Below are 13,619 nucleotides of genomic sequence, written 5' to 3'. Positions count from 1 at the left end.
AAAAAAAAAAAAATTTGGGGGGGGGGGGGGGGGGGTTCATATGGAGTATTGAAATTCAAAAAAAATTATTTTTAATACTAAAATCACGAGATAGTTGTCCGTACTTTCTAATTAGATATTATTTATAAATCTTGTATAAGATCATTTTATGTGAGACGTATAATAATTTTTAGGTGTAATATAATACTTTTCGAAGTTGCGTTCTTGGGTAAAGATCACTTTGTCATCTTAGCCGACAAATGACCATTTTTATAGGATGTCAACTTTGAAATCTTGTTGTTACCAAATCAATTGTCAGAGTAACTTGGCCAGGTTACTCCCATATAAAATAATACATATTTTCTTTGATTTAAAAGAAAGTTCACACCTGCTACTCGAAAGTGCACTATGTGTAAAACTCGCTTAATGATCTTAACTAGCAAACCAGTCTAAGTTAGACGGTCTCACTCGATACTTACTCCGGGTAAATAGTATGGTTTAAATTAAGAGATGAATGTAGAATGAGAGGGTAAAGAAAGGACAATAAGGAAAGTGAAGGATGGGTGCTTTACATGGAAGTGTCCTATCCATGTCATTCTGTAATTTGTACACATGAAGACCACTCCAAGTCTCCAATTTAGGTGTTTTTTTTTTTTTTGGCCATTTAATTATATGGGGAGATTATCTATATTTTTGGATTGTTGTACTCACGTGCAGTTGGTAGAGATTTCTTGCTGATTTCCTGGGCAATTTTTATGGTACCATTTGACATTACTCCTTAGTCCTAACTATAATGTCACACTTCATAATGTGTTTTGTAAAACAGTTAATTGAAGCGTTCGAGATTGAACTCTGTTTCACACTTTCTCTTAAGGTGAGTTACAGAGGTGTTAATTGAGCATAAAGCTTCATACTTTTGTGTTTTAGTAGGATTTGAAATTTCGAAGTCTTAAAATAATTATTATTATTTTAACAAATTTCCTGAATCACAAATGGGAAAATCTTGAGGCTTGACAAACATAAAAAGCCTGCAGACTGGAAACTCTGGGCTTGACTAGGAGGGTTAAATTAGAGTTGTATTATTCAACATGTCAGCCTACCTAGGTCAAGGTGCAGTGCTAAGTACTAACAAATAAAGTGCATAATTTTGGATTTTTAATTTGGATAGTCCATAACAATTTTACTATTTGTATTGAAATATGTGAATAATTTAGATTTTATTAGGCCAAATGTAGAGGTAATATTAGAAATTTAAACCAATCTAGTCATTACTTTGTCACTTAATTGGGCCAGTTCGGTGTGAAAGGATTAGTCTGAGTTTGGTACAGACTTAAAAGTACCTCTTACAGTTAGGGCCTACTCAAAACACTTCGTGCTCTAACCCAAAAAATAAAAAATAGAAATTTAAACGTCTCCTACTATTTTCTTCATTTGGTATTATTGTAAATGTAAAAATCTATTGAGAAAACCCTAACTTTTCAAACCAAACGTTTTATGCTTCTCATATCGTGTTGAACATTCTCAGTCAAACTTTGCCCTCCTTCTGAGCATCGCGAGTAATCGTTGCCCCACGGCCTCTAGCAAATTCCTATGCGAACGGAATGAAAGAAGATTTAATTTTTAAGAATGTTATTGTATTTTAACCTAAATGACTCAATAAAGTAATAAATATCACAGTCAAGAACTTAATTTGGTTCAATAGAAAGCCAATAACCAATATTAATATCTCAAAATAGTTGAATGTGACCATTATGAAAATAAAAAAATAGTAAAAAATCCTAGAAATAGTAGGAAATTAATTATGAACAGTAGTACAATAGTAGTATAGCTGGATGGTGGGGGTGGGTGGGGGTTTGGGGGGGGGGTAGTAGAGTTGAATTGGACGTGTCGATATAGCAGACTGAATGCATATGTATCCGTTACCTTCATTTCTTCTGCATTTGCTTCCCCCCAAAACAGTGGGCGGTCCCCTTTATCTTCTTCATTGTCATTTACCATTCTCACTTTTTTTTTTTTTTTTACAATAATATTATTCATTATATTACCCGCCTCGAAGTTATACTTTTTGACGTGATAATTGACCATTAATCATTAGAAGAGACCAACTATACCCATAAATGTGTTGATGAGAAGGCACATATTTCTTTCAACTTAACACGAGGGTTTCGAGAATTAGCCTCGGTGTGTGAAAGTCTTAGTGTTCCGTAGTTGAGGAGACTGACTTGTTTTAATCTTCTTTGTCTTTCTTGTAAGGCGCCGCATTGAGGGGTTTTCCCAATTTAACAGTTTTTTAGAATTACAAGCTTATGTAGGAGAAAAAATGCAATGCAAGCATGCCTGCCAGGCAAATCAGGTGGTTGCTAATTGGCGGTCACCGTCTTGATGTAGAAGGATTAAGATACTTGACTGTAATTACTCTGAGAGATAATTGAATTCGAGTTAGTAATTCGTGACATACAAGCCAAGGTAAAAACACAACTTAAATGAATATAAGCAAAGTAAGAACCAAACATTGTTTTTCATCTTGTCTCTTTCTCATATCCATTAGTTACACATGTGATGTCCACCAGCTTCATGGATAGATGTTGTGTCTCATTCACCCATTTATGACTTAAACTTATATGTGGCTTTCAGTTCGTTGAGGACATTAAAGATTCAATACTGAATGGTCAATGTAAGTCTGATATTGTGATGTTCAAATCTCATCCCAAAATTAAATTTTGAGTTTACTTGGGTAAAAACAGCTGCTAATACAATTACAAGGTTGAAGAATCGGCGTTAGTATATTTATGCTCGATATTGATGAATTCTAAATAAGGCCTTCCTCAAATAAGAATTAAGCTCTGAAAGTACGACATGACCTGAATATGATTTAGTCTTATCGTGGTGGACAATAGGCCACTCTAAGTTGTATCATCAACAAGGCTAAGGTGGTCAAGGAAGGTTCCCTGCAAACTCCAATGGAAGTACTAGCAATTTTGAGTATCTAAAGGAACCATCCTCTTGTTGGAATCAATGTTAAAGATGAACATAGGAAGGTTCTTTTTTCTTTTTTTGATAACATTTCCAGCCTTGTTGGACTATATCATAGACCCATGATGAGGTCAATCGAGCTTACTAGCTTCAGGCCCCACACCAAATTGTGCCGTTCTACGCACAAGGAGCCCAACCCCAACCTAGCCCATGAGAAGGTAAATCGAGTTGCCTAGCTATGTGTCCCACACCAAACTATACCCTTCTGCGCACAAAGAGCCCAACCGCAATCCCAGACAAAATTGGTGGAGCTCATCTCCAGATTGTCTCTAGTGAGGCGGCTGGAGGAAAGTTTCAAGTGCAACTGCTCATCTACTAGACCACTGTCCTGGGGGTTGGAAGGTTCATTTGTTTTTAAAGGAAATGAAGACCTGTCTTTGCTGCTTCACAAAATGTCAAGGAGTTTTAAATGCTAAGCTTGGGCTAAGGGAAGGTAAAGCCCCCCACTACTAATCTGTACTAAGTTAGGGATAACCAAAATCAAGTACAAAAAGAAAGCATTCTACAAAAACCAAGTGTAATTAACAGAATTAATTGAATGGGAGCAAGATGAACTCTTAGCTGTCAAGGGAGCAGTACTGGAGATTCAAAGCCAAGAACCTGTGTCTCAAGTGCTTAAACTGCAAATCTCAAAGCATCATAAGTGAATAAAGAGTTAATCTGTACTTTGGATTAGAAATCCTATTTGGGGAAATATAACAGGAAAGGAGTGCTCATGATTCATGAACAGCATGACAGCATATAGTATTTCAGGTTTTGGCATTCAGTTCAGGCAAAGTGAGAAGTGATGAATTTTCAGCTATCAGTCTGTCCTCCTTTGAATAGGCTCTTCAATGTCTCATATAGGAAAAGTCTACAATACAATCAAATCACCATTTGATTGGCATGGTACAACACTTTTTTTTACCACCCCAACTTCAGTTTTGATACCATATTTCTTATCTTAAACTAAATCAAAAGTAAATTCAATTTGCTTTTTTGGTAACGAGAAACCCGCAACTACTACTCGAGAGTGTGCACTGGGTACACCAGTTTAGGTTGTCCATAGTAGACCAATACAAATCAAGAAAGACAATAGGCTGCTCCCATGGGAAATCGAACTTGGAACCTTGTGGTTACAAAATCAAAACAGCCCAACAGTAAATTCAATTTTGATACCATGGTATAATCATTGAACAAATAACATACAATCATGTTAGGGTAGAAATGTAGAATTGCCCTTCAGAAAGACATAGAGCCCATAGAGAAGAGAAACCTATACTACTCTGTAAGCATTCACCCCACCATCTGAAATGGACTCACCTACATATTCAAGGCACTTCTGCTCCATCCAAGCCTCATAAAAGCCATGAAATAGTTTAAAGTAGCTGACACATACTGTTTGGGTGTTACAGAAATGCCAGACACTGTCCTACTCTAGTCAATTCTGCCAGTTTCCTTGCTACAACTGAGAAAGTAAGAAACTGCCCTTTGTAGGGATTCTATTACACTCAGTGTAATTGGGTGGTGAAAACCAACAGCTAAAATGGGCATCTCAAGAAGGATCACTAACTCCAGGAATCCTCTTCACACCATTGCTCCAGTCCTTTCACCAACATTCTACTTTTCTTTTTCAAAAAGCTTGCTCATCCATAGGCCTTTGGAGCAAAAATCTCGTAAGAAAAGCTTAGGATAGAAGAAAGCCCTTGTATTTAATTTTAAGAGAACATACATTTGAGACCAAATATACAAGCTTTTGCACAAGTGATGAGATCTTTTGTCTCTGTCAGTAGAAAAGCAATAACCAAAATCAAGTATGGACTGAAAATGCATGCCCGATATCTTTCATGCCAGAAGAATGCCTTTAGACATTTCTTGTCTATGACCAGAAAACTTAGAAAGATGGAATGATACGAGGATTAACTTTTAAATAAAAAGTGCAGAAGACATGCCAAACAGCCAAATTATTCTTGTAATAAGGTTCTAAGATCCTAAGGGGGGCTTACATGGATAATATGTGAACTTGTAAGAAAAGAGATCATTTTGAGGAGGTAATGAAATTCAAGAGCTTTATGCTAATCTGGCATTTTTTAGATCTTCTGGAAGCCTGAGTTTAGCACACCACATTATATTGTGATGAATTCATTACCTATACAATTTTTTTTAAAAAGATTAAAATAAAAACAAAAACTTTAGTTAACAAGGAGATGGAGGAACAAGCTTCTTTCAAACTCCTAGTGAACATTCTTTAATCCTTTTGAACTCAAGGTGAGCTCTAGATCTGCTAGCAACAGATCAATCACTGTGACATCTCCATCTACCAAAGCCAAAAGCATATATATCAAATAACTAGCACCGTAAAAGATTTCAAGAAAAAGACTTTAGCTGCAAGAAATTTATGTATCCCATAAAAGCAAAGAGCAATAGAACACGAATATAGGGCTCATTATTAAATTTGCAGTAAGATAAACTTCGAGCCACACCAAGTGACAGAGTTACATAATGTATAACACCAATGCCTATACAATCTCTTCAAAATACAACCTCTCTTCCAATGTGAGATATAACAATTCTAGCTGAGCATATATAATACTATTGCTATCAAGAAACAGTACAGCAAAGCAATGATGTATCTATCCCACAAGAATGCTTATAACTTTTGGCAATGGCGCGACACAACAACAAAAAATCATAAGGTAACAATGTAACATTGTAACAAATTGGTGTGTGGTGATCATCACCTGCGCTATTTCTGAACATAGTTGTCCAAGTACCACTTATAGGTATCAACAAGCCCATCTCGCAGTGAGATTTTAGGTGTCCATCCCATTCCTGCAAGGTTTGAGCTATCCATGAGCTTTCTCGGAGTTCCATCGGGCTTAGTTGGGTCCCACACCAGCTCCCCCTTAAACCCTACAACCTCCTTTACCAGCTCTGCAAGCTCCTTTATGGTCACCTCCTTCCCACTCCCTACATTCACGTGCTCCAATCCGCTGTAATGCTCCAGCAAGAACACTATAGCGTCCGCGAGATCATCGACATGGAGGAACTCTCTCAAAGGGGAACCGCTCCCCCAAACCACCACTTTTTCATCGTTCCTCGCCTTCGCCTCGTGAAATCTCCTCAATAGTGCTGGGAGGACGTGCGAATTTTCCGGATGGAAGTTGTCGTTAGGGCCGTATAGGTTCGTAGGCATGGCGGAAATCGCGTCGAATTTGAACTGAATCCGGTACGCTTGGCACATTTTGATGCCGGCGATTTTCGCAATCGCGTACCACTCGTTCGTCGGCTCCAACGGACCGGTCAACAGCGCGGCCTCCGGTATCGGTTGCGGGGCGAATTTAGGGTAAATGCAGGAGGATCCGAGAAACAGGAGCTTCTTCACGCCGTGCTTGTACGCCGAGGTAACCACATTGGTCTGGATTTGGAGGTTAATTGTGATGAAGTCCGCCGGATAGGTGTTGTTCGCGTGGATTCCGCCGACCTTGGCGGCGGCGAGGACGACGTAATCGGGCTTTTCGGCGGCGAAGAAGGCGTCGACGGCGGATTGGACGGCGAGGTCGAGCTGGGAGTGGGTACGGAAGAGGAGGTTGGAGAAGCCTAGGTGGCTGAGCTTCCGGACCACGGCGGATCCGACCAGGCCGCCGTGGCCGGCGACGAAGATCTTATCGGATTTGGCAATCGGCATTGGATCTGTGAATGAATTAAGATTAGGGCTTTGTGGAGTGAAATCTCTTTTACTTCTCAATCGGCCAAACCTCTATACTTACGATTAATAAAGGCTAAAATTTTCATATGTACTAAATAAACAAATTAAATGCTTTAAAATACACTCGCAAAAGTCAAACATTCCAACATTTCTATTTAGACATTTCAACGATCTTGTTGTCAGACACTAGTGGCCTGTTTGGTTGGAGGTAGTTTAAGGGGAATTGCAATTCAGTGAATTCCCAAATTACAGTGTTTGGTTTGAGGGAATTGCAATTCCGCAGAATTGCAATTCCCTCCAAATGCTGAATTACAGTTCGGTGGAGAGGAGGGGCAATTTGTTGGTGTAAAGACAATTTTGTCCCTCCTCCCATACCCTTTATTTTTTTTATTTGAAAGAATTATTATTATTATTATTATTTTGAAAGAATTATTATTATTATTATTGTTATACTTATTGTTATTATTATTATTTTGACAGAATTATTATTATTATTATTATTACTACTACTATTACTATAACATCTACCACAACGTAATGACATTTTAGTCATTTTGTCGCTTCTTACCTTTCAATTCCCTGTACTCCTATTTCTGCATATCAAACATTGTAATTTCAATTCCTACTTTATTCATTGAATTGCAATTCCACCGAATTACAATTCATTTCCCCCCTAATTTCTTCTTCCCAACCAGACGCCCTGTAAAGCTTGAATCCATTACCTCTCATGTGAAAGAGTCACTACATACCGCTTACATATTAGTTTACAATTTTTCTTCCACACAAACATTCAAATCGCGTAGTGTAGATGTGAAAAGAAAAAGAACATGCTGGTTAGGAGTGTGGGGTGCACGTGCACCAGGGAGTGCTTTTAAATTATTTGGTGGGGCTATAGTTGAAGCAAACAAACTAAATCATCTTGTAAAGATCTCTCACATTCTTTTTTATTCTCCTCTTTCTTTCACCTCGCATTTGGATTGACAAAAAACACCCAAATAAACTATTGGGATACTCTTACACAACCTAGTAACATTTATTTTCCACGTAGGCGTCCAAGTGACGAGGTAACCTATTACCTAGCCGCTATCAATTCTATGAAGTTTATTTCTTTGTTACAACTGAAAAAAGTCGTTGTTTTAGTAGTAGTAAGGCGTTAGTACGAATTTGTATCGGCTATGGATATAGACTAGGCTAACGAGGCTCAGGTGGAGAGCCTTCCATTGTTTACAATTGCATCATTAATTTTATTATTTAAATATATAATAAGAAAAACTTTTTAATACAACGCACGGATAAAACACTAGTCTTATAATTTCAAAAAAGTGTACACTTTTCAAATATTAAAATTGTTTATAATTTCATCATCATTATATATATATATATATATATATATATATATATATATATATATATATATATAAAGTTTATCCATGCATCGCACGAGTAATTTACTAGTAAGTATATATATATACCACATGTGTATTTTATATTTTATCAATGATTTTATAATGTTTCTTTCTATATAGAAAATATTATAAACCATTATAAATACTATTAAATATTTTACAAAGTCAAATCCGGTAAGTTGTACTAAACAAATCCTATATGTTTGCTAATAAGGTGAATAGTGTATATATAGAGGTGAATAATAAAAAATGAACCACAAAATGATGCTTACAAGTTATATAAGTAAACTATCAAATATTATAATTATTTATAACGTCATCTTTAATTTTATTATTTAAATATATAATATAAAAAATTAATCCGTACATTACATTAGTAATTTACTAGTTAATTTTAATTTTAAACATGAATGAATTGGGTTCAAAATCTGTGTCAGCCCAACGGGCTAAACAAATTGGGTTGAATGTAATTGCTTGGATCAATATTATATAAAGCGCAATAGTAAATTGCAGCCCGTAAAATGTACTAAAACAATCTTTGCCGTTCGATCTAGGATTTCTTACTTTAGTTGGATATAGCACCTTAAATACTTAATTGCTCAAAGGTTGCCTATATATATATATATATAAAGTTTATTAATGTATCGCACGTGTAATTTACTAGTAAGTATATATATAACATGTGCATTTTCTATTTTATCAATAATTTTAGGATGTTTTTTCAATATTGAAAATACTATAAACTATTATAAACACTATTAAATATTTTAAACAATAACTCTGGTCTCCCAACATACCCAACCTTGCTATAGTACATCACCTCATCAAGGGGATGATGATCACTATTTTGATTTACGGGAAAATCTGACAATTGCTATTTGAATGTGTGCTATCTCACAATCGTTACTTGAATGTGCGCTCAGTTGAATCAGCATATATGCTTCTCGTCATCAAAGAGGAGAAGCAATTCTCATGATTTTTCTGGCATATATGTCTTAATAAACTGAATAATGCTACTATAGCTCACTCATAATCTACTGTCAATGGCTTTGGGTTTCAATTGAAGAATACATCTACCCAGTGCGGTTTGCATTTATACTGTCAATGGCTGTGGGTTTGGGTTTCAATTCAAGAATATATATACCAGTGCAGTTTGCATTCTCTAGTTCATAATGTTAAGGAGTGGGTATTTACCTGTGCACTCTATCTAGTGACAGCGGTTTCCTCGTCATCCAAAAAAAAATTACATCTACAGTTAGGTGGATTACATTCTTAGTTATTCTTACTTCGCATTCATTAAAATAGACTTAGTATATTACATTCATTTATTTTCTTTTGTTATTGTTCTATAGAGATTAGATCAAATTATAATTAGATAGAGGGGGTGAGATGGTGTAAATACTTTGATATATTTATTCAAATTAATATTAGTATATTTATTTTGCAAAAAAATAAATATTTTAAACAAATCCTATATGTTTGCTAATAAGGTGGGTAGTATATATGTAGGGGTGAATAATGAAAATAAGAACTACAAAATGGTTCTTACAAGTTATTGAAAAAATACATTTAATCCATAAAATAATCATTACAAGTTACATAATTAAACTCTCAAATATTATAATTATTTATAGCTTCACTCTTAATTTTATTACTTAAATATATAATAAAAAAATTAATTCGTGCAACGGTAATTTCCTAATTAATTTTATTTCTAAACAGGAATTGATTAGGTTCAAAATTGTGTTAGCCCAGTTGGATGTAATTGCATTGATCAATAGCCCAATAGCAAATCTCAGCCCATAAAATGTACTAAACCAATCTGTGCCGTTGGATCTAGGTTTTCTTACCAGTTGATTATGGCACCCTTAAATACCCGTAATTGCCAAAAGGTTGCCTCTCTCCCCAGTAACAAGTGAAGCAGCCGCTCTTCTTCTCAGGTTCGTTATACCCTTTGCTCAAAATCCTAAATGTTTACCAAATCTCTTAGTATCATCAGATCCCATCTGTTTCAATTCTTCTCAATTATGCTTTCGATGATTACTCTTCTGTTAGTTCTATCATTGTTTGGGCTCTTATGTTTGATCTGATTGTTTCGGAATTCAAAAGTTTTGAACTTGTAGCTATAAACTCATTCTTGCGTTTTGTTTGGTTTTTTTTTTTTCTCCCTTATTTTTTTTTTTTGATATATGTTTTGCTGCAATCTGGGGTAGCTGTAATAGTAAGCATGATGTTAATCTGCGATGGGTTTAGTATATGTCCCAGAAACATTGTGTCTTTGGGGCTCTAAAGACATTTCATGGGGTTTAAGGTTTAGAGTGCTCAGTTTTAAGTGATTTGGTAATTGTGTCTGCATTGATGGTGGAAGATTTCAAGCATATAACCTTAAATTAAAAATGGTTTGGGTTTTGTCTTTGGAGCTCTGAAGAATTTCCATGGGTGTATGGTTTAGTATGCTCAGTTTTAAGTGATTTGGTAATTGTGTCTGCATTAATGGTGAGGGATTTCAAGCATATAACCCTAAAATGGTTTGGGTTTAGTATATGTCCCAGAAAAATGGTGTCTTTGGGCCTCCAAAGACATTACACGGGTTTATGGTTTAGATTGCCCAGTTTTATGTGATTTGGTAATTATGTATGCATTGATGAGTTTCAAGCATATAACCCTAAGATATTGATTGAACATGTATGTTGTCATATCATATATTCATATATATGCGATTTATTTTGTTGGTTCATACTTTAATTTTTTGCATATGGTGATTTACATAATTTGCTTGCTTTGAGTCTATGACATCATCTCCGTTTACCCAAATTATATCATGAACAACAGAACATCCTTGTCGTGAGGCCTTCATTGTATCTCAGATGTTAATTTGGATAGTTAGTTGCAATTAGAAGATGCTGTGAAATTTAGTTGTACTAGGGGTTCATGAAGAATTATGTTTCTTGCTCTCATGAATACCAATTGCTCCTATTATACTATAGATGCTTTTGCCCATTTTCCTTTTCATATGGTCACTCACATTCTTGTCTCACATTCTTGTCATGTTTAGTTTCTTTGAGGTCCTCGGTTCCTTGCATTCTTTATGTCAAAATAATAATAGAATCAATTCAACATAGGTGTATTGATTTGTATGTGATTGTTATTTATTTGATATGTTGTTTGCAGGTAAGACAAAATGAAGCATAACAATGTTATTCCAAGTGGGCATTTCAGGAAGCATTGGCAAAATTATGTCAGAACCTGGTTTAACCAACCAGCTAGAAAAACAAGGAGACGCATAGGTAAGTCATTCAACTTTCAAGTTCGTATTTGCGATTTTAATGGCGTTTTCTCACATCAATCTGTATACTTCTATCAAATTCGTATTTGCGATTTTTATGCATTTTCTCACATCAATCTGTATACTTTTGCAGCTAGACAAAAGAAAGCTGTTAAGATTTTCCCTAGACCCACTGCCGGGCCACTTCGACCAATTGTTCATGGGCAAACACTCAAGTACAATATGAAGGTTAGGGCAGGCCGGGGTTTCTCTCTTGAAGAGCTGAAAGTAAGCTTCTCAAATCTTACTATCTTTCAATAAATTATGAGATTTGTTCTTTTACGTAATAAAAGTCGACTTTTTATTATGCAGGCTGCTGGCATCCCCAAGAAATTGGCTCCGACGATTGGTATTTCTGTTGATCATCGGCGAAGGAACAGCTCTTTGGAAGGCCTCCAAACTAACGTTCAAAGGCTTAAGACATACAAAGCTAAGCTTGTCATCTTCCCAAGGCGTTCCAAGAAGGTTAAGGTAAGCAAAGAAGCAGTTTATATATGCTTGAAAAATGTTTGAAAACTTTTGTGAATAAAAACTTAACCGAGCTGTTTTGTTTGCAGGCTGGTGATTCATCTGCAGAGGAACTTGCAACTGCAACCCAAGTCCAGGGTCCATACTTGCCAATTACCAGGGAGAAGCCATCTGTTGAACTTGTGAAGGTCACCGATGAGATGAAATCATTCAAGGCCTATGATAAACTGCGCATTGAGCGCACAAACAAGCGCCACCTTGGTGCAAGGCAGAAGAGGGCTGCCGAGGCAGAGAAAGAGGATAAGAAGTAATTAAGCTCTGTTTGATTCTCTTATCTATTTGGATGAGTAGAGGGCATGGATAGTGAAATTTTGTGCTACAAACAATTTCGAGTTTTCTGTCTATTCTGTTGGAGTTATTGTTTTGCTTAGTCATGCTACAATTTGTATCCTTTGGATATCTTGAGTTGCTTTAACCTCTAAAAGAGATTGTTTTGCCTTTCATGAACCATAAGAATGGTGTGTTTAGTCTTTTCTTAGCCTTTTCCAATCATGTTTTGGTGATGATCGGTATCGGTGCTGATAATATTGTTTTTATCTTTCATGAGCCATAAGAATGGTGTGTTTAGTCCTTTTTTTTATTTTTATTTTTATTTTAATTAACTATAAGATTGTTGTGTTTAGTGGTGAGTTGATCGAAATTGGTGGGTATGATCATTGAAACTATTGGCACTAATGTCAACTAAATTATATATTCATTTGATTTTGGGATAGACTTTTGAAATGATGTATGCCTACATAGTATTGCTACATATGTCCAAATGTTAATGTGTTGACAAATTATTTTAAAATAAAAATCATAGCATGCCAAATGATGTGCTCAAGTATTCTCTCCTAAAACGTATATCCCTGCGTAAACACAAATCTACCTAACCTATCCTCATAAGGGAGTTTTGCCGATGGTGTGACTAACCAATTAGTAGAGTAATTAGTTTGTCGATTAGATAAAGTGTGTCCCAAATGAACGTAGACACGTGATACGAACCAATGACTTGATATTGACTCTCTAATAACTAAGCGATCCGAGGGCCTTCAGCGTGACCACCTTTTTTTTATAATAAGAGTCAAATAGACCCTTGAACTAGGGATTGATCAAGAAAGATCTTTTGTTCTTATTAGAAGATCGTGATTGATCCACATATGTTTGGTGAAGAGAATAATCTTCTCCTTTGAGAATAATAAAAAATAGACAGTAAATTTAGTAAAACTCTTTTACAAAACATGTGATAAAATGTTGACATGACTTGCCCACTTTCTATAGTTTACTTGGCCACTCGGGAGACAAAAGATTAAAGACAAAGCTGTGGAGTGAAAGCTAAAGATGAAAGGAAAGATAAATCAAGGGAAGAAAATTAAACAACCTTCAGCGTGACTCGGGCATCAACCAATGCCCATAGTCGCCTCCCATGTCGTGGCCAACCCTAAGACACCCTAGGACATTGTGGTTGACCCTGACCATGGCACCATGCTTACCTCGAGACCAAGAAGTCAAGAACTGTCGCAACCTCCTCCATATGAATCATGTGCTAACAACCTAATTTGACCTCGGACACGTTGGAATAACTGTCCAAGACTGTTGGATAAATTCGGGTAAGAGGAGAAAACAGGAGAGGAAATGAGATCTTCAGGCGTGATATCACTTTCCTATAAGCTTTTAATCT

General features: G+C 35.9%; 2 protein-coding genes across 2 annotated transcripts; one reads left to right on the top strand and one right to left on the bottom strand.

The window, feature by feature from the left end:
- Positions 1-5,415: 5,415 nt before the first annotated feature.
- LOC116024027 (putative GDP-L-fucose synthase 2) lies at positions 5,416-6,766 on the bottom strand. The gene has a single exon (XM_031264927.1). It carries the CDS (start codon positions 6,677-6,679, stop codon positions 5,738-5,740), a length of 942 nt encoding a protein of 313 aa, XP_031120787.1. The 5' UTR covers positions 6,680-6,766; the 3' UTR covers positions 5,416-5,737.
- Positions 6,767-9,966: 3,200 nt separating this feature from the next.
- Positions 9,967-12,451, top strand: LOC116026204 (60S ribosomal protein L13-1). Its single transcript, XM_031267673.1, has 5 exons — positions 9,967-10,046; positions 11,278-11,393; positions 11,526-11,659; positions 11,744-11,902; positions 11,989-12,451. The coding sequence occupies exons 2-5, from the start codon at positions 11,288-11,290 to the stop codon at positions 12,208-12,210; spliced, it is 621 nt and encodes a 206-aa protein (XP_031123533.1). The 5' UTR covers positions 9,967-10,046; positions 11,278-11,287; the 3' UTR covers positions 12,211-12,451.
- Positions 12,452-13,619: the final 1,168 nt, after the last annotated feature.

Source organism: Ipomoea triloba, chromosome 7 (assembly GCF_003576645.1).
Source record: "Ipomoea triloba cultivar NCNSP0323 chromosome 7, ASM357664v1".
Lineage (NCBI taxonomy): Eukaryota > Viridiplantae > Streptophyta > Magnoliopsida > Solanales > Convolvulaceae > Ipomoea > Ipomoea triloba.
This window is presented reverse-complemented; position numbering and strand designations above follow the sequence as displayed.